Source organism: Schistocerca piceifrons, chromosome 3 (assembly GCF_021461385.2).
Source record: "Schistocerca piceifrons isolate TAMUIC-IGC-003096 chromosome 3, iqSchPice1.1, whole genome shotgun sequence".
Taxonomy (NCBI): Eukaryota; Metazoa; Arthropoda; class Insecta; order Orthoptera; family Acrididae; genus Schistocerca; species Schistocerca piceifrons.
This window is the reverse complement of record NC_060140.1, coordinates 837,898,070-837,920,759: the sequence shown is the minus strand read 5'-3', so window position 1 is coordinate 837,920,759 and position 22,690 is coordinate 837,898,070. Positions and strand designations below refer to the sequence as shown.

Genomic DNA, 22,690 nt, shown 5'->3' with positions numbered 1-22,690 from the left:
TTTTCCCCCTAAGGTAAGTCTTTCCGCTCCCGGGATTGGAATGACTCCTTACCCTCTCCCTTAAAACCCACATCCTTTTGTCTTTCCCTCTCCTTCCCTCTTTCCTGATGAGGCAACAGTTTGTTGCGAAAGCTTGAATTTTGTGTGTTTGTTTGTGTTAGTTTGTGTGTCTATCGACCTGCCAGCACTTCGTTTGGTAAGTCACAGCATCTTTGTTTTTAGATACATCTTTGTTTTTTTATATATATATATATATATATATATATATATACACACACACAAATGTCTGCTTGTGTCTGTATACGTGCGGATGGATGTGTGTGTGTGTGTGTGTGTGTGTGTGTGTGTGTGTGTGTGTGGGTGCACGAGTGTATACCTGTCCTTTTTTCCTCCTAAGGTAAGTCTTTCCGCTCCCGGGATTGGAATGACTCCTTACCCTCTCCCTTAAAACTCACATCCTTTTGTCTTTCCCTCTCCTTCCCTCTTTCCTGATGAAGCAACCGTTGGTTGCGAAAGCTTGAATTTTGTGTGTGTGTGTGTTTGTATTTGTTTGTGTGTCTATCAACATGCCAATGCTTTCGTTTGGTAAGTTACAACATCTTTGTTTTTAGATATATTTTTCCCACCGTTTACTTAGGAGGTCTGGACCATGTGTTTTTAGCAGCATGGCAAACAAAGGTAATGATAAGAACAAAACTTATATTGGGCTCATATTTTCTTCCAATCATATTTTTCAAAAATGTATAATACACTGCAGTCTCTTTCCATAAGGGACAAAGATAAATAGAAAATTCATCCAGATAAATGTATTTGTAACATTCCATCCTCTTTCAATCTATGAGAGCCTTCTTTGTCAAACAGTTTGAGTTTCATCCTCTTCTCTCTTCTTGCGCTTCATGTTATGATCCGATTTACTCACACAAGACAGACCTGAAAATATGAGTAATAATTCATTAACATCAGTAAAATGTATTAGCAGACAACATATATTTTATTTCAAAGTACATGGGAACTGCCCTAGCTTCCAAAACTGCCGGTTTCTTCCCGAAGGAGAGAAAGAAGGGTTGAGGAAAGTTATAAGGAAGTCAAAGTCACTCTTAACGCAAGATGAGAGGGAACCATCTATTGTGAAGATGAGGAGAGACAAAGCTTGATGAACATACAGCTATTTCAGTAGTGAAAAAGCTTTTCTCGTGGCAGCAGGACTGCCTGAAATGTTTTACGAGATGTGATTGGAAAGTTTTAAGAATGGATCCGCTACTGCTTACTGGCTTGGCAGGCAGGTACACAGAGGTCGGGAAGTGAGTCATTGCCTTGTCCTTGAACACCCTCTGCCAGGAAACTGCGTTTCCTGTATTCAGTTCATTGTGGCAGCTGGTTGAGTGGGGGTCTGTTAGGGTTTCTTGCCGGATTCTATCTGTGTGAAAACAGATATAAAAACGGAGAACCGGTTTGAGTGAAATTTGGTTTTAAAACTGGGAAATCAGTTTCTGAGACTTACGAACTATTAAAAACAGCTTTTGGAAATAATTGTATGTGCCAGTCAAATGTTTTTTTCTGGTTCAACAGATTTAAAAATGGCCGCGAACCATTTGAAGATGAACCACGGTCCGGCCGTCCTTTCACCTCAAAAATGAATGAAAATGTTGTGAAAGTTCACAACTTAGTGCACTTTGATTGTAGACTTACAATTAGGGAGATGGCTGATGAACTTAATTTTAGTTTTTATGCAGTTAAGTCAATTTTAACTGAAGATCTGAACATGTGTTGAGTGTTCACAAAATTCCTTCCAAAAGTGTTGCCAAGTGACTAGAGACAATACCGACTTGAAGTGTACTAAGAACTGATTAATTGGACTAAAAATGACCCAGATTTGTTAAATAGCATGTGCAAGATGCCGAGAAAATCACTGCTTCCCATTTTACAAAGAGTGTAAGCACCGAACATGTAAATCAACTGCAGAATAACAAAAGGATCTAATTTTGTATGTGAACTAGTTGTCTATGCCTTACAATCCTTTCCTGGAAATTTATTTACTTTACAGAGTCCACGGGGAACCTGTAACTACACTCCTTCCTTGGAAATTTATTTGCTATCTCAAATTTTCCTTTGCCTTTCCTTTTATACTTTTTATGAAAATGTTAATAATACTATATACAGAGCATTATTTCAGTTTATTTGCAGTGTAATTAACATAAAAAAAGAAAATAATAAAAAGTTTCCACATGGAAATTTGACCCCACAACCCTCAGAATACCATTCTATAATCTTTCCACTGCAGCATCTCGTGCCTCTCCTGACCCATGCCAAAAATGCTATTTTTTTGTAAATGCTTGGCCATCTGGCGCTCCCATTTCTGTTACTTTCATTTCTGGCCAGGTCCTACATATGTAATAAATCTGTAAGAAACTGATGATTAGTAGGCAAGATCCCCCTGTAAAGGCCGAGGTGACCGCATTCCAAAGTTTCCAGGTGCCCGTCACATTCTATAGTCTCGTGAGCTGTCATATGCAAAAGAAATGTACATCAACTACAAGCTTGTTAAATGAAATTCCCTAGGTCCCTTCTACAAATGACAGGGAGAGACAAATTACAAAATGAGCACACAAGGAGATACCTGCTTATGGAAGTGAGCATGGAGGAAGGGTCAGTGCAGTAAGCGGTGTTCTTTTGTCATGTGAAACAGATGCAGCCTAACTGAATTCCCCACCAATGCGTACCAAGATGAAGACCAGCGGGAGATCCAAGAAAGAGGGAACTGGACCAGACTGACAAAGACTCTGAAAGGAGAGGGAATGCTATCATGAGAGGAACAAATCTATCAAGGCTGAAAGAGAGAGAAGCAGATTGTTCAGAATCATCCTGCTCAGCTTGCTGGAAGAACTCCCTAATGATGATGATGATGATGATGATGAAAAATGATGCCATAACTCATTAGTGAATGGAAATATTTAGAATACACTAGTTTTTCTTTCCATTTTCAAATCACTTATTCCAATAATCTCATATACTGAGAACATATTTGAACTAACACACTTGATTAATTCTAAAAAGAAACAACCCTATCAAATTGTTTTGTAAATAACTCAAAATTACCAGATGGTGTCTTGTATATTGTGATTATTGTTATTAATGTTACATCAAAATCTACTTCTGAGCACATGTTTCAAAATTCCCATCACTGCAGTATCTAAAGTATCAACTCTTTCTATCCCTTCTTACTGTATGCGACAACTCCTCCTTTCTCAGTACCTAACTGCAATAACTGCATTTTTAGTTATAACCATACATATTAAGCATTTCTGTATCAGTGGTCAAACGATGTTTGAAAAATATACTACACCTACAAGATTTACCAGCTGCAGTTCATCTCCACAAATCAGAAGTTAAATGAGTTTTTTTAAAACTTCCAATATTTTGATGGAATAACCCTGAATCTTCTTTTTTTCCTCAGACATTTCAGACCAAAAATTTGTAATTATATTTATTTCTTTTCATAAACAAAGTAATGTGTGTAGTTGGACTTTCCCGGCCTTCCAAATGTAACAATTATTTTTGTTGCACTCTTGAATGTGTTAATTAAACTGTGTAGCTAAACAATAATATGATGAAAGAATAATATGACAGTCAACTCAAAGGAAACAGCTGAGGCACAAAACAAATCAAGTAATTAAATTATCAATATACCGTAATATTACACGCAACTGAGGAAGACAGGACTACAAAAGTTGAAGATGTCAATACAGCTATGTCAAGCATTCCCTGTCAACGTGTACAACCGGTTCAAGAAAATACATCTGAGACTCCATAAGACGATACAGCACATAAAATTCAACAGAACATGCAAAAAGAACGATTTAATTCCAAGTTACATTAATGTAAAGGTTAAAAACAGTTCTACAGTGGCACAAAAGTCGAAATCATTTGCAGAACGATATTGGTTACTACATGAAATTAAGATGCTCTATTCGAAAAAACAGCACCTAAACATGATGCTCTATGAGACTCATGTAGAATTGGCAAAAAACGTAAGAAACGCCGCAGTTTTCATGGCTCTAGTAGAAAAAACTGAGCACAACACATACATAGCAATGAAACATTTACAAAACAAACATAAACACAAGATAATGAAACTAACAGTAAAAAAGATGCAAAAATACATTTACATTTTAAATGTGAAACCACATGAACACCAACACACATCCCATCCACGCTTAGTTAACCTAACAGAGACAGAACTACACGAAAACGAAAAAATGCTCTTGGAAAAAGGTTTGAAACACTGCACCAATAGCAAAGTGAACAATCAATACATAGAAAATCTCATAGTAGAAACCGAACACATCCTTACATGTGAAGAACAACAAAATAATTGTGAAATAAACATAGGACTGACAAGAGAACTAGTAAAAGAAGAAATAAAAGGCATAATAAAACAAACACAGCAGACACACAATAAGAACAACCAAACAGAAGCAGCTACTATGAAAAGGTTAAAACAAAAGTTAACAAACAACAACGTATTAATAACAAGAGCAGACAAGGGAAATGTAACAGTACTCATGGATAAAGAGCAATACATCACAAAAACCAAGGAATACATAAACACCAACGCAATACAAAAACTGAAGTCAGATCCAACTACACGATTCCAGGCAAATGTGAAACGAACACTGAAAAACATTGAACACACACTCACAGACAAACAGAAATACTACTTAACACAGAAAAACCCACAAGCACCAACACTCCGCAGTCAACCGAAAGTACATAAAGACGGAATGCCAATGAGACCTGTTATCAACTTCAAGAAAGCCCCAACATACCGCATAGCCAAACACCTCCAAAAGTTAGTTACGAAACACTATAAAGTAGAAAACAACAGAACAGTGATAAACACAGGAAACCTAATAGAAAATATACAGAACATACAGGTACCACACACAGCATCACTGATTTCATTCGATATAGAAAATATGTATACCTCCATCCCTATCACAGAAACAATAGAAATCATAGAACAAAATCTCTCATCCCACAGCAACCTCACCACAGATGCAATAAAAGAAATAACAGATATGCTCAGACTGACAACTGAACAAAACTACTTTCAGTTTGAGGAAGAATATTATCTACAAACTGATGGACTGCCCATGGGATCCCCAATATCAGGAACACTAGCAAACATTTTCATCAGTCACCTTGAAAATCAGATATTTGATAAGAGAACCACAAATGAAAGTTTCAAAATCATATATTGGTACAGATACGTGGATGACATTATTTGTCTGGTAGATGAGCCAAGTGAAAAAATAGATGAACTCCATTCAGAAATAAACAAAGCTCATAAGAACATAAAATTCACACTTGAAAAAGAAAATCAAATAAATTTTCTTGACATTACAATTAAAAAGAAAATGGAAAGCATACATTTAACATCTTTAGAAAACCAACAGCCACGGACACAATAATACATTCCACATCCAACCACCCCCCCAGCCAGAAACTTGCAGCACTAAGACACATGTTACATAGATTAAACAGAATCCTACTCAGCAAGAGAAACTATGAACAAGAAATGAACACGATCATACAAATAGCTAGGAACAACGGGTATGACACACAAGTGGTACACAGGCTCAATCAAAAAATAAAAACACAAATAAAAAACAAACACAACATTTCCACAACACAAAAGAACTCACAAGCTGAAAACTTACAAACACACTCAACAAACACACACAATGACAACACCACACAGAAAAGAACCAGATGGTACACCATGACCTACACACATAAACTAACACACAGAGTTGCAAACATCCTAAAGAGACAGGGCTTCAAAATAGCATATAAACCTGGGCAAACCCTTCAATCACACCTAAGCCAGCCAGCTACCAAGAGGGACAAATTCCAACAATCAGGAATATATAAACTTGAATGTCAAAGTTGTGATGCAGTATACATAGGCATGACATGCAGGAATTTTGAAACAAGATACAAAGAACATATCAGATGTTGGAAGTATGAAACAAACCATTCCACATTTGCAGAGCATTTAAAACACTACAACCATCATCCTACAAACATGGAACAAGAAATGAAAATAATGAGAATAAGCAACCATGACAAACATCTTATACAAATGCAAGAAAACTTCCACATCCAGAAAGCCATAGCAGAAAACAAACATGTGATAAATGAACAAACACACATCAGCACAGGCTCCCTACTACACTTAATAAAGGAAATGATAACATTATATATATATATATATACACACACCAAAATACAGACACACACACACACACACACACACACACACAGAGCGACCCCCCCCCCCCCAAAAAAAAAAAAAATTACATAACACCAAAATACAGACACACACGCACACACACACACACACACACACACACACACACACACACACAGCACAAAAAATATATATCACACCAAAACACACACACACACACACACACACACACACACACACACACACACACACACACAGGACAAAAACAAAAATAAATAAATACAATAAAATAAAATTAAATTAAATTAATACCACACCAAAAAACACTCATACATACACACACACACACACACACACACACACACATACACAAACGCACACACAAATGCATACACGAACAGACCACAGATACTTCAATAGTTACACTCATAAGTTTGGCAGTAATATTCGATCTTTGGCAAAAACATTTGACAGTCGGCAACAGAAACCAAAACATTGCATTAAAAGAAGCGTTCAGTGCATAGTGCTGTGGAATGTGGAAAAAACAGCAAATTGGCGCTCATAGGAACAACAACACCAAAAATGCAACAGGAGCGTAATATGTAAGAAACTGTCTACGCAACCTGTAAGTACAGTTCAAAACATTACTACTTAATAGGAAATACCAACCACCAGAACTGTTTATAACCTATAGGCACAGTGACAAAAATGTAAATAAAATAGCTAACATATGTACATATTCCAGGCCACTGATGAAGCCTTGCAGAAAATAAAGGCGAAACGCGTATGGCACTAAAATTGTGTTTTATTCAGTTGCTGTCAGATGGTCCATAAGTAAAAATTATCAATATACCGTAATAAAATCAAGTAAACATTAATGATTGGTATAATCTGGATGGTTGATTTGGGAGGGGGGAGGGGTGGACCAAAGGTATAATCTGAATTACAAAAAAACACAAATGTATGTATATGCTTAAGTGAAATTGTTTACTTAGCAGAAGGCAGTAATCATTCAACCTTACTGTCATTAATAAGCATGTGGTGTTATTTTGTATTACAATTCAAACATTGGTTTGGAAGTTATGTAAATGCATATTATTTTACTACTCCGGTCCTGTCACAGCCTTATCCACCCCATCAGACATGTCCTCCTTGAAAGTAGCCATGTAATATTCTTGCTCTACTGCAATAACTGCACAGCTTTTTGCACTGAGTTGAAGTCACGGGGTACCTCCTAATATTGTGTCAGATCTCCTTCTGCCCGGTCTAGTGCAGCAACTCGATGTGACATGGACTCAACAAGTTGTTGGAAGTCCCCTACAGAAATACTGAGCCATGCTGCCTCTATAGCTGTGCGTAACTGCGAAAATGTTTCTGGTATAAGATTTTGTGCACAAACTGACCTCTTGGTTATGTCCGATGAAAGTGTGATGGGATTCATGTTGGGTGATCTGGGTGGCCAAATAATTCGCCCAAAGAGTCTGCAATGTTCTTCAAACCAATAGTGAACAATTTCAGCCCAGTGACATAGCGCATTGTCATTATTGTTTGGGAGTATGAAGTCCATCAATGACTGCAAATGGTCTCCAAGTAGCTGAACATCAACATTTCCATTCAATGACTGGTTAAGTTTGATCAGAGGATGCAGTCCATTCCATGTAAACACAGCCCATACCATTATGGAGCCTCCACCAGTTTGCACAGTGCCTTGTTGGCAACTTGGGTCCATGGCTTCATGGTGCCTGCATGACACTCGAACCCTACCATCTGCTCTCACTATCTGAAATCAAGACTAATCTGACAAGATCGCAGTTTTCCAGTCATGGAGGGTGCAGCAAATTTGGTCACAAGCTCAGGAGAGGTGCTGCAAGTGGTGATGTGCTGTTAGCAAAGGCATTCACATCAGTCATCTGCTGCCGTAGCCCATTAATGCCAAATTTTGTCACACTGTCTTAACAGATACGTTTGTTGTACACCCCACATAGATTTCTGCTGTTATTTCATGCAGTGTTGCTTGTCTGTTAGCACTGACAACTCTATGCAAATGCCGCTGCTCTTGGTTGTTTAGTGAAAGCTGTCAGCCACTGTACTGTCCATGGTGAGAGGTAATGCCTGAAATCTGGTATTCTTGGCTCATTCTTGACACTGTGGATCTTGGAATATTGAATTCCCAAACAATTTCCAAATTGTGATGTCCCATGCCTCTAGCTCCAACTATCATTCCGCATTCACCCAACTGTTGCCACATCTTCCACCCAATAGTTTCCCCTTCCTCTGTCCTATCACCCCTCCCAGTTCACATCACCTTAATTGTGCAGTGCTTCCCCTGCTCCAACACACATGCCCACATGCCTAGCCCAATCACCTGCCATCCCTCCCTCCTGCATCCCTAGTCAACAAACAGTCTGCCTCCCTCCAAACTACCCATCCTTAAGCCCTCTTCCTGCCTCCCATTGTCACTCCCCTTCTACCCGCCATTCCATAGTCCAAGCCGGCGAAGAGCAGTCCTGATGTTACATGTCCAGAGAGCATAATGTAGGGGCGTGTGTACTCTAGCACCAGAAAGGATTTACTTCAAAAGCTAACAAGCTTTCTTTCTTTTACGTGTTCCTGTTGGCAGCTCAATGCTGCTGCTGCTTTTGGTGAGTGGTCTCCTTTACTTCTAAGATATTATTTTATTAAGTGTTACTGTGGGGAGGGAAACTAGGATTATTCTCCTGTGTACTTAATCTCTCTGACTGTGGAAGATGAAGGTGTAGAAACTGTGATGATCACTGTTGTGACTCGCTGATATTTCAAAGCGCCGCTGCGCAGATACGCGCGTCCTCTATATGCGGCGCTGTCTGCCAGCCATGCAGCAGCCACGTCACCTAAGTGGCCAAGCAGCCAGCGGCCGACAGACTTGGACTCAGTGCTCATTTGAATGTTACTGTGTTCACATGTCTTGCTTTGTCAACTTGCTCTGTGACTTACATGTGTTGTGTCGTTTTGAAATATATGTGTTCAACTTGACGTTATAACTATTGGCGACGAGGTAGTGGATTTTTCCTTTTCATCGTTGACCCATAGGTTTCCATGGCTACTTTATAGCAACTGTTGCAAGGTATCACAGAACAGCAAACGCTTCTTACATCGGCAATTCGCGATTTTGTCGCGGCATCCAATGCGGGCTATTTATCGTCGCTGTCTACACCTCCATTTCCTCATTATGATGAGACGGCGGAAGACTGGTCTGATTACGAAAAACATCTTCGACAGCACTTCTTGGCATTTCATGTCACGGACGAACAAACGTGTAAGTCTCTGTTCCTTTCATGGGTTTCACATCAAATGTATCAATTGTTGTCGCAATTGCCTCCTTTGAAAGATCCTGCGTCTTTGTCCTATGCTGAAATGTGCTCACTTCTGTCTGTATATTTTCATAAGCAAACACATGTGGTAGCCTCTCATGTTGCCTTTTATCATTGTCAAAAACAACCGAGTCAATCCTATCGCGCTTGGGCTGCCGAGCTTCAATTTGTTACAGACGTTCACAAAGAATCCTACGCAGGTTCCATGGTACGGGATGCTATTATCCGGTCGACGCCCGACAAAGAAGTAAGGCAACGTGCCCTTCAGTTGGCAAATCCAACTCTAGATGAAGTCCTATCCATCACACAGTCTTTTGAAATTTCTTGCGCCGCTGGAGCGCAAATAGAGGCGTGGGGTGACGTCGGGGATATACAACCACTGTGCGCTGTTGACAACGCGTGCGGCATGTCCCCGCCGGCCGAAGTGGCTGCAGTATGCTCCCAAGTGCAGCCTTGGCCTAACTGTAAACAATCCCCCAATGTTGGGCCGTGTGTCACATTTGGAAAAAGAGGGGTCATGTGTCTTCCGTTTGCAAATCCGACCGCCTACATGATGTTCATGACCATGATGCTGATTCTTGCTTCTGTGTTGTCTGTCAATTGCACTTCTTCCCTTTCAGGGAAGTTATTCCTCACAGTCTAAATCCTTGGTCGGAATGTTCGCATGCAGGTGGATACTGATTCTGCTGCCACTATCATTAATTCTCAGACGTATCTTCAGTTGGGTTCTCCACTCCTATCACCTGTCACCCTGCAATTACGGACATACAATAAACAGAAGATTTCTCTCTTGGGACAATTTAATGCTGAGGTATCTTACAAATCCATCGTTCACACTGTTCCCATATTTGTGGTCGACCAGAGTAATGCAGAAAATCTTTTTGGTTTCAATGCCTTTCGCGTTTTTTGGGTTCTCCATAGATGACTCTGTCAATATTGTCTCTGATGCTATTCCTTATGCTCAATTGGATTCCTTGTCGACGACATTTTCATCCCTTTTTTCTCCTGGGTTAGGCCGTGCAAATGACTTTGAAGCTCATATCATGCTCAAACCCACTGCTCGGTCTAAGCTTTTCGGGCTCGGCCCATTTCTGTGGCCCTTTATGATCGGGTAAAATGGGAGCTGGATCGTCTCACTGCTTCAAGGGTCTTGCTTCCTGTCACTTCCAGTGAGTGGTCCTCTCCTGTCGTCGTCATTGCTAAGCCCAATGGTGATATTCGTCTCTGTGGCGATTTTAAAGCTACTGTAAATGCGCAATGCCTCATCGACACTTACCCTATGCCCCGACCTGAAGAATTGTTCACTAAACTTGCGGGTGGCCAGTATTTTTCTAAAATTGACCTGTCAGAAGCTTATCATCAACTTCCTATTGACACTGCTTCCCAGCAGTTTCTGGTCCTTAACATGCCTTTCGGCCTCTATCAATACCAACAATTGCCATTCGGAGTTGCCAGCACCCCTGCTCTCTTTCAGTGATTCTTGGAACAATTATTGCTCCTTGTCCCTGGGTGTATCAATTACATGGATGACATTGTTGTCACTGGCTCCACCACTAAAGAACATCTTCAGAACCTCCGCACACTTTTTCGTGTCTTACAGATTGCCAGTCTTAAGTGTCTATCTATCTATATCCGAATCCCGCTCCAGCTACTGCCGGATCTGGGTGCTGATGAGTCCTCTCCATTTGGTTCGGTCCTCCCACCACTTTTCTTCCTCCACTTGCTGCCAGGTCACACCTCTCCTTTCTACAGATATTCTAACTCCCATTTTCCACCATGTTCTTGGGTGCCCTCTAGGTCTTTTCCCATCCATCTTTAGTTCTTCCATAATTTTGGGGAGTCTCTGCCCATGCATCCTCTTAACATGCCCATACCATCTTAATCTCTTTCTTTCAATTTCTTCTCTCATATTCTCTTGTTTAAGGTCCTTTCTAATCTCTACATTCCTTACTCTGTCCATTCTTGTTTTTCCCTTAACTGCTCTGAGAAATTTCATTTCAATTGCTTGCAGTCTGCTCCAGTCCCTTTCTGTCATTGTCCATGTTTCTCCACCACAGATGAAAATAGGGATGTAATAATTCTTATACATAAGGAGTTTTGCTCTTTCTGAAACTTCATTATTCCAAATCAGGTGTTTTATTGTTTGGTAGAAATTTCCTCCCTTCTGTAACCTCCTATTAATTTTGTTAGTTATTCTTCCATCCCTAGATATTTCACTCCCTAAATAAGTGAAACTTTCTACCACTTTGAGGGGTTCTCCATTCAAGGTAATATTTCCGTTGATCTCTTTCTCTCTTCCAACTCTTCCAAATACCATTACTTCACTCTTATCTTTATTTATTTTTAATCCATACCTTTTCATTATTTCCTTCCACGCATCAAGCTGTAACTGTACATCTACCTCTTTATCGCCCCATATTACCATATCATCTGCAAACACCACCTTTTTGTCTTTTTCTTTTACTATATCTTTAACTGCCCTATTCATTCCCTCCATCACAACATTAAAAAGTGCAGGAGATAGAATACTTCCTTGCTTAAGTCCTTGTCTTATTTCGAAGTATTCAGAGTTCCCCAATGGTGTTCTAATTCTACAATTGTGTCCTCTGTACATTGTCTTTATAACATTAATGTATCCATCTTCTATATCTATCTTCTTCATTTCTCCCCAGAGTCTTTCCCTGTCAACTGAGTCATATGCCTTTTCTATGTCTATAAAAACCATTATCACCCTTTTGTTATACTCCCGACTTTTTTCCATCAGTTGACGGATAGAAAATATCAGGTCGATCGTGCTTCTTTCTTCCCTAAACCCATGCTGTTCTTCACTCAGCTCCTTTTCTATCTTTTCACTTATTCGATTTAGTAAAATTCTTTCAAAAATCTTGGCTGTATGACTCATAAGGGTTAGTCCTCTGTAGTTTTTACAAAGTCTTTTATTGCCTTTCTTGAAGATGGGAACAATGTCTCCTGTTCTCCAATCGTCAGGTATTGTACTATTTCTCCACACTCTTGATAGTACTCTATACAGCCACTGCATTCCCACTGGACCTGCTGCTCTTATCATGTCCACTGATACTTCATCAGGTCCTGGGGCTTTCCCCCCATTCATCTTCTTCACAGCTTTTTCCATTTCTTCCCGTGTAATTTGCCCTAATTCTGCTTCCCAACTTCTCTCAATTTCTCCATTATTTGTTGTTTCCTCATGTACCTGCTCCTCAGCGTTTAACAGCTTCTTAAAATGTTCTTTCCAGAGATCTTTTATATTCCCTGGATCTTCAATAATGGTACCGTCCTCTGTTTCCATCTTTACTGGTACTTCAGAGGCCTTCCTTTTATTTTTCATCATTTTATAGAACATTTTCTTATTGCTCTTCACATCTTCTTCAAGTTTTTATGTAAACTCTTCCCATGCCTTTTTCTTTGCTGTTTCCACTATTTCTTTGCACTACTTCTTTTCCTCTATATATCTTTTATGGTCTTCGTCATTTTTAGTTTTCCACCACTTTCTCCATGGTCCATTTTTTCTTCTAACTGCTTGGATTGTGGTATCATCCCACCAACTTGAAGAAGCAGTGGGGTCAAATCCTGAGTGGTTCGTTCCGAGGCTCATCTGTGTTATGAAAGCAATATATGAAGACTTTCCTACTGGCTTGCTAGGCCTAACGCAAGAAAGGATTTTCCGTTGGGGTTGTCTCCCTTAGCCTTTGGAGTTTCTCCTCCACCACAAGGCAGTGGTTCCCTTCTCATTTAATCCCCAGAAAGGAGGGTTGCCTTATCTGCCAGCTACGCCGTCCGAAGTCTTCCTTCTCCGTCGTCGCTGCCATTAAGGTCTTCACCCGTAACCCTGGGCATGGGTTCCGTGTTATACCCCACAGGATTGGGTCCCTGCCTGAACTCAGCCATCCTAGCACACCGGCCTACTGAAGTGTAGGATGCCCACCCCCGCGACGTGGACGCGCCAGACGGGAATTACCCCAGTGGAGGAATAGGGAAGGGCACCCTACCTCCCTGGAGCCGGGTTAATGATTGTGTATGGTCTTAAGTGTAATCTTGAGAAATCACAGTTTTTTCAGGCATCTATCACGTACTTGGGGTTCCAACTCTCTCGGGATGGTATTCGTTCGCTTCAGCAAACTGTCGCTGCGATTGATGCCCTTCCTCGCCCTACATCTGTTAAGGAACTGCAGGCCTTCTTGGGGAAAATAGCATACTATCACAGGTTTTTACCATCTGCTGCTTCGGTGGCTCAGCTGTTGCATTGCCTGTTGCATAAAAACGTGCCTTTTCACTGGTCCACATCATGCGATGCGGCTTTCCAGAAATTGAAGACTATGCTGAAACAGGCTCCATGCCTGGCTACTTATCGACCTGGCCAACATCTCGTTCTTGCCATGGACGCCTCTCAATACGGGGTTGGTGCAGTCCTTGCGCACCGTTTTTCTGACAGTTCTGAACAACCCATTGCTTATGCCTCCAAAATGCTCACCGATGCCCAACGAAAATATTCTCAAATTGAAAAAGAAGCTTTGGCCATTATTTATGCTCTTCATAAGTTTGGTGCTTTTATGGATCCAAATTTCATCTTGTTATGGACCAAAAACCACTTGTTTCCTTGTTTCATCCGTCAACGTTGCTTCCCGACAAGACTGCACACCGCCTCCAGCGTTGGGCTCTTTACTTGTCTCGTTTCAATTATGAGATTCATTTCCGGCTGACGGCTCAACATGCGAATGCTGATGCACTGTCTCGCCTTCCCATGGGTCCTGATTTGGCATTCGATAGGGACGAACTTCTGTGTTTCCACCTGGATGTTGCCGAGCAGCGGGTTGTGGACAAGTTCCCCATTACCGGGGACCGGCTGGCGGCTGCTACGGGTTCTGACCCTACCCTCTCCCAGGTTTTACGCTGTATTCTCTGGCCCGATCGTCAGTCCACTAAGACTTCTGATCCGTTGCGGAACTACTACGCTTGACGTTATAACACTAGTCAGATGGCATTGTTTGTGATGTGAAGGGAGTTATGAAAATTGCTTCAGAGAAGCTGAAGGCATCATTCCATACTAAAGTTACTGTCCATGTTGCAAAGTTGTGTTTGGAATGAAAACTATGTTCTTCCATATAGAATATTATTTTTGGAATCTGCAAAAAGTATGATATATTTATGAAGCACTAGTTGTAAATATTAAGAATGTCACTCCTCTGGTTTGCATTTATTAATATCTGTTTATTCGTAAATAATTTTTAATCAATATTCTCTGTTGCTTTTAGTAATTCAAATTTTCTTTATAATTCAATTGCTCTGTTATTGCTCTTTTGATTTTGTTTATCCATATGTAGATTTACCAGAGTAAGTACTTCTGTTCTCATTTTGACCCGTTATCATTGGGGACACTTCCATCCATACAGGAAGCCTCCTCCTCGAGACTTTATGGCCAGTCAAACAACAGTTATGGACGTTAGCAGTCTACAGGCCACCTCCATCAAGACCAGTGCAAAAAATTCGAAGGGAGGAAAAGTGTTGTGACTCACCGATATTTCAAAGTGCTGCCGCGCAGTTACCGTATTTACTCGAGTCTAAGCCGCACTTTTTTTCCGGTTTTTGTAATCCAGAAACCCGCCTGCGGCTTAGAATCGAGTGCAAAGTAAGCGGAAGTTCTGAAAAATGTTGGTAGGTGCCGCCACAACTAACTTCTTCCGTCGAATTATGTAGTGCTACACAGGTATGCTTTGCAGGCACAAAGATAAATACTGGCGACAAAACCCCTGCGTCAGTAAATTAAAAAAAAAAAAAAGTGGAAGACGAGCTTTTTTTCACCGCCCCGAGTTTCGACCACTGCATTTTCATACATTATCCAACAAAGTAAATACAAATTCCGTATTGTTCATCTTCGAATGTAGCAGCATTTCAGCGTACTACGAAAATCCGACTGGCAAGATTGTTTGTCTGAATTTTTTCCTACCTGGGACAAGAGATCATTCCTAATAAGAACTTTTATGAATTGTGAATCATATGCAGTATTCTCTTCACCATAAGAATAATACGAATATAAACATTTTGCCATGTATTCTTTCGTGTTTGCTGCTATCTCATTTAAATCCTGTCTGCCTAATAAACTACGAAACTAGAATGAGACAACAGCAAACGCGGAATAATATACATATCATGTCATGTTTATATTCGTATTGTTCTTATGCCTAATAGCGATACAGTCAGAAATGAAGCACGGCAATTGACTAGATTTTTAAATCTAAGATGACTAATTTCTGTACAGAATGTAATGTACTACAGAGGCGCCTGCAAAGATTTTCAACCGGAGAAATATTTTCGCTAAGCTCTCGTTCAGAACATCTTCTATCATACGCAGTCTATTATTTGGTTCTTGTTGATCATTATCAAAGAAAGCACCAGTGTAAGTAACAGCAAATAGCAAGCAGTCTCTTGCCATTGTTCCGCTAATGAGACGATTCCTCTCTCTTTTTTTTTTTAAAGCGGCGGTTGCGCGCACAAAAGCAAGCCATGCCGCGAGCGGCGGCAGGTCGTAAACACTCATTATCAGAATGCGACAAACAATGCATGACACAGTACAGTAATGCATTTTCAGCTTAGAATGACGTGAACACCTATAACAAAGAGAACGGCACTTGCCAGATCAAAGAAAAATAAGTAATCAATTCAAACCAGACGAAGCACGTGATAAAGGAATGGTACCCATATAAATACGGACGGAGCACCTGACGCATAGCAATGGCTACATGGTAAAGCTTAACTGTTAAGCTTAAAACTCGAACCAAACTACTGTAGCTGTATCGTCATTCATTCGACCTAAATTGTATTACAATGGACCAACTTTGTTTCGATTTGGATGTGCGGCCTAAAACTCTTCTCTCCCTTGGAATTTCGAGTCTCGAATTTCAGGTGCGGCTTAGATTCGGGAAACTTTTTTTCCTTGATTTCGAGTCTCATTTCACAGGTGCGGCTTAGATTCGAGTGCGGCTTAGATTCGAGTAAATACGGTATGCGCGTCCTCTATATGCGGCGCAGTCTGCCAGCCATGCAGCAGCTGCGCCACCTACGCGGCCAAGCAGCCAGCAGCCGCCAGACTTGGACTCAGTGCTCATTTGAATGTTATTGTGTTCACATGTCTTGCTTTGTCAACTTGCTCTGTGACTTACATGTGTTGTGTCGTTTTGAAATATATGTGTTCAACTTGACGTTATAACAATCACATTTTCCTTCTCTCACTCTCTGTCCCTACTCCTCTTCACTCTCCTTGGTTCTATGTCTTCCCCTCTCATATTCCCCAAGAGTATGTATGTATGTACAGGGGGGAAAGGGAGGGTTGGCACTTATGGGTTCAGGATTCTATCTCAATTCTATCACTGGCACACATCAGAAGGCACACAGCAATACATATATGTGTGGTCTTGAAAAAGTAATAATCCTAATATTAAACCTTTAGTGATGCAAGGAAATAATGAAAATCTTTAATCAGAATGTTATGGGAAAATCAGTATACTCATGGATTGTGGATCAGATGTTACTTAAAACAACTAGACCAAAAAGTATTTGTGTGTGAATTACATTTAGATATACATGTAATTAGTTACCAACTGACCTGTCCACGGTTTATAATTGCACAATCGAAGAGCAGTTATTAAATCCAGTGACTCCCCCGGTGGGATGCCATATCCTCGACTCAGCCCGTGAGGATTGGACGGTGTGACACAGTCATCACTTGCTTCCTTGCGAAGTACTCTGTCAACTTCGACTGATGAGAAGAATGCAACAGACAGGGGCAGGTCATACATGCCCACACGGCTGCTGCAGAAAGCACGTGCCATTAGGTTGGAAATGTGCATTGCTGTTGCAGCACGATATTTGTCTTTTTCAGGGACAAGGTAACGCACCTGGAAAAAAAAAAGAGGTTACTCACACAACAACAAGATTATTTATCCTGTTAAATGTACGTCTTCTAGGTGCATGTGTGAATATATTCCTCCACAACATAAATCAGAAAAAAAATTTCTGCAACTGACAGGAGATCAAACCTGACATCTCTGGACTTTTAATTTCACATTAACCCACTGAAAATCCACTGTAAGGATACATTCTACGAGTAATGTAAAAGATAATCATTAAATCACCATTAACATACATGAATATAATCTGCAATTCCATAAAAAAGAAAGGTTGGGCCTCAATTTTAAAGAATATAGCACCAGATCTAATTTTGTGCTTAGTTTTATTTATGTAATTGATTTTCTAATGTATTTCAACTATTCCTAATTAGTATCTTTAGTTACAGGGTGAAAACAGTAATTGTTTCATAACTTAAATTCTACTGTTGACATATAAACAAATAAAAATTCTGTACTAATTATAAACATTTGGAGGAACAACTCATACATAGTATTCTTAAAGGATCTATTTGGATCTATTCGAAAACATGTTAGCAAAGCCAGCTCTTAATTAATTCCAAAGTAATTAATGGTTTTGCCAAAAGTATTGTTTGTGTAACTACATTTGTTAATTTCTACTGTTGACATATAAACAAATAAAAATTCTGTACTAATTATAAACATTTGGAGGAACAACTCATACATAGTATTCTTAAAGGATCTATTTGGATCTATTCGAAAACATGTTAGCAAAGCCAGCTCTTAATTAATTCCAAAGTAATTAATGGTTTTGCCAAAAGTATTGTTTGTGTAACTACATTTGTTAATTTCACAATTTAAACAAATAATTCGGCCTAAGCCTTGTAGTAGAAGAAACTGTTAAAAGGAAGGAATTTTTAGATGTATTCAGTTAATTTAATGAGTTAAGTTTTAACTGTAATTCTGTAAATTAAACATCGAACAATGTGTAATTTAGAACCTATTATTATGAGGATGTGGACCTGATTTTTGGTCCCAAGACAGTCAGTCCACGGCCAAGTTTCAGACAAGAAACCTGTGTTGGTTAGAACAACAACAATGCTTCAACTTAACCCTGGAATAAGTGTTACACAATTAGGCTGTATGTTAAAACAATGATAGTGTCTGCTCTATATGTTCCTTTCTTTTCTTCAAGAACTGTGAACTTTGTGGTTAGGTTTTTACTGCTCGTAGATGTTCAACTGTAAACTATTGTAACAGTATGTGGATGTTCACCCGCAAACTATTATTGAGGCTTATAGAAAGTTAAAAAAATTGTGCACTGGCCATATTACTGTGTATATTGGGGGGTTGTGAACAGTGAAAGTAAAAGACTGTGAAACGCAACTGTGCATCTGTTGGCTACATCATTTACAGTACACAGTGGTTGCATGTACAACCCCAATTTTTTCAGCCAGTATGTCAACACCGAGGACAACAAGCAAAGAATAAAAGAATGCGAACTGCTACAGGTGGCAGTGAACCTGGTCCCTACTGCCCACTACTAGGTGTTCCAGCTTTCATGGTGGATGGTATGCAGTAGGGGTTTTAAAAACTCATTGCATTTTCATAAAATTTTGACATGAATTTTTTGGTAAGTAATTATTATATGTTTTAACTTGCTATAATTCTGTTTTATAGCTTTTATAAAGTTACTTTCCTGTTTTATAAACCAATGTTGCTGTGGAACTGGTGGGTGGTTAGAGAATTTTACAACTAACAGAGATACAAAAGTGGGCAGTAGGTAAAAAATGTTGACTGCCCCTGCATTAAATGGTCAGCATGTTCCCACTGTTGGCATAATTTTTCACTTGACACCACATTACATTTGCACATCAATTCAATCATTCCACAACACAGAAAGTCATTGTGATTACACTCCTGGAAATGGAAAAAAGAACACATTGACACCGGCGTGTCAGACCCACCATACTTGCTCCGGACACTGCGAGAGGGCTGTACAAGCAATGATCACACGCACGGCACAGCGGACACACCAGGAACCGCGGAGTTGGCCGTCGAATCGCGCTAGCTGCGCAGCATTTGTGCACCGCCGCCGTCAGTGTCAGCCAGCTTGCCGTGGCATACGGAGCTCCATCGCAGTCTTTAACACTGGTAGCATGCCGCGACAGCGTGGACGTGAACCGTATGTGCAGTTGACGGACTTTGAGCGAGGGCGTATAGTGGGCATGCGGGAGGCCGGGTGGACGTACCGCCGAATTGCTCAACACGTGGGGCGTGAGGTCTCCACAGTACATCGATGTTGTCGCCAGTGGTCGGCGGAAGGTGCACGTGCCCGTCGACCTGGGACCGGACCGCAGCGATGCACGGATGCACGCCAAGACCGTAGGATCCTACGCAGTGCCGTAGGGGACCGCACCGCCACTTCCCAGCAAATTAGGGACACTGTTGCTCCTGGGGTATCGGCGAGGACCATTCGCAACCGTCTCCATGAAGCTGGGCTACGGTCCCGCACACCGTTAGGCCGTCTTCCGCTCACGCCCCAACATCGTGCAGCCCGCCTCCAGTGGTGTCGCGACAGGCGTGAATGGAGGGACGAATGGAGATATGTCGTCTTCAGCGATGAGAGTTGCTTCTGCCTTGGTGCCAATGATGGTCGTATGCGTGTTTGGCGCCGTGCAGGTGAGCGCCACAATCAGGACTGCATACGACCGAGGCACACAGGGCCAACACCCGGCATCATGGTGTGGGGAGCGATCTCCTACACTGGCCGTACACCACCGGTGATCGTCGAGGGGACACTGAATAGTGCACGGTACATCCAAACCGTCATCGAACCCATCGTTCTACCATTCCTAGACCGGCAAGGGAACTTGCTGTTCCAATAGGACAATGCACGTCCGCATGTATCCCGTGCCACCCAACATGCTCTAGAAGGTGTAAGTCAACTACCCTGGCCAGCAAGATCTCCGGATCTGTCCCCCATTGAGCATGTTTGGGACTGGATGAAGCGTCGTCTCACGCGGTCTGCACGTCCAGCACGAACGCTGGTCCAACTGAGGCGCCAGGTGGAAATGGCATGGCAAGCCGTTCCACAGGACTACATCCAGCATCTCTATGATCGTCTCCATGGGAGAATAGCAGCCTGCATTGCTGCGAAAGGTGGATATACACTGTACTAGTGCCGACATTGTGCGTGCTCTGTTGCCTGTGTCTATGTGCCTGTGGTTCTGTCAGTGTGATCATGTGATGTATCTGACCACAGGAATGTGTCAATAAAGTTTCCCCTTCCTAGGACAATGAATTCACGGTGTTCTTATTTCAATTTCCAGAAGTGTATATTGTTTTATACCAAGAGGGCCTCAGTCACAATAATACTCACTGGGACCAAACTGATGTGATATGATGAAATGTCTGCAGCCCTATGCTCACAAAGCAGAGAAATCAAAACACACATTTTGCACTTCCACGAATAACAGGCCTCAGTCTGTTAGTTACGCCATTCCTGTGTATATCAGCATCAACAATAAAGACAGGTGCCTCACATTTGTAATTGCTCCTCCTCCACTGTTTTTTCTGTCATGGACAACAAGTGAACAATTATTGTTGTTCATCATGTATCACGGCAGACTGTTCAGAGTCTTTACACCACGCACCAAAGTACGCAATTTTAGAGTGACTTGCCGTGTAGCCGGAAAGAGAGCAGTCTTTTGTGTTCTCACATAAGCACAACTGTTTAAGCCACTGGGGCAGTGTGAGCTGGCTATCATGATTATGATCAGTTATACACACTCCCAATGAATATAAAGAAACATTATTAAATTTTATTCAACCTTTTACTTTCAAAATTGTTATTTATTTATGTTTTGTTGTGTGAATGTTGTTGAGAGACAGAGAGAGAGAGTGTACAGAGGACATACATAAAGTGTGGAAGTTTTATTTTATTACAAACTATGTGAAATGTATGTGTGGGAAAGTCCTTGTGCAGAGTGTGCAAGCTTTTGTATTAAAGCATCCAGAATCCAGAACAAATGCTAAGTGTTAAATCAGGTAGAATTTCATTTCTGCATATAGTTCATAATTTGTTTTATTTAACTTAAAGTTGGTTTCATAAATTCAAACTTTCTTTTACAAATTGCCCTTTGTAATGCTTCTGGTTGATTTAGGAATTACTGTGAGTACTTAGGGGCAGGTGCTGTTCTGGATGGTTGCCTAACTCATCAGCCTGTAGGGATCAAGCAGTTCCTGCACTTCGAGTAGTTGTTTGTACTACAGTTCTGTGTCTCTAGGAGTCGCTCAGGAACAGTCTTACTGTGCAGATCAATGTGGAATCATGTCACACAGTGTCTTATTAAGATGAGGAAAATCCTATATTTTATCAGTTTTTTATTGTGAGTGTAAAATTACTACAGCTTTGAACATTTTAGTGAAGATCTGAGAATTTGGAATAACTTAAGTTTGGAAATTACTTGCATTGAACTTTCTTCTCATACCTAAAACTCTGTGTGGCATGTTTATGAACAGCTTGAGACATTATGGTGAGCAATTCTTTCTACAAAGCCCACTGAACGGGTTGATGTAGTAATTCGCGAATATCTGTGGGTCGGTGACTGTACAGGATGTGAAAATTACTTGGGTTGGACTGATAAATTTCTCTTAAAAGACATCACAGTCGCCGTTGACTGTATGAAATATTTATTATTACAATTGCAATTTTGGCCTTATGGCCATTTTCAAGTAACACTGCAAAAGTTACCAAAACACAAAAAACACAAAAATGAAGCACAGGGTTATATACATAATTAAACAAACATTTCATTAAGATAGCAGTGTAATTATAAATATTGGTGAGAAATGTACATAACTTACAGTCTGTCAGAATATACGACTATCTGACATGAGTACATGTTGTCATCAACATGCAGCCATTTGACTGTGAGAGTCCCACAAGATCCGATGAGTATGACACTTATTACATCGTAAAATGTTGTTAAATATGTGCTGTATTGTCAATGTTACCATCTTACCATCGTTCTAATAATCTATCACAAATAAAAGCTCAGGTGCACTGACAACATGTGGAGCTAAGTCTGTTGGTGTGAAAATACATTTACTAAAGGTACTGCCTGTGCACGTAGCGAAGATAGTGCACACCAAGGATACAACTTATAAGCTTTAGATCATAAAGTCTTTTCATCTGTCAACAT

At 40.6% G+C, this 22,690-nt stretch overlaps 1 protein-coding gene across 1 annotated transcript in view; it reads right to left on the bottom strand.

Annotated features, from left to right (window-relative positions):
* Positions 1 to 697: 697 nt before the first annotated feature.
* Positions 698 to 22,690, bottom strand: part of LOC124787955 (DNA polymerase subunit gamma-1, mitochondrial) — a 169,161-nt gene continuing 147,168 nt past the window's right edge. Inside the window, exons 12-13 of the mRNA XM_047254958.1 lie at positions 17,222 to 17,513; positions 698 to 930 (exon numbers count right to left, since the gene is read on the bottom strand). Coding sequence (XP_047110914.1) covers positions 854 to 930; positions 17,222 to 17,513 — 369 coding nt within the window. The 3' untranslated portion in view covers positions 698 to 853. The remainder of the gene's footprint in view (positions 931 to 17,221; positions 17,514 to 22,690) is intronic.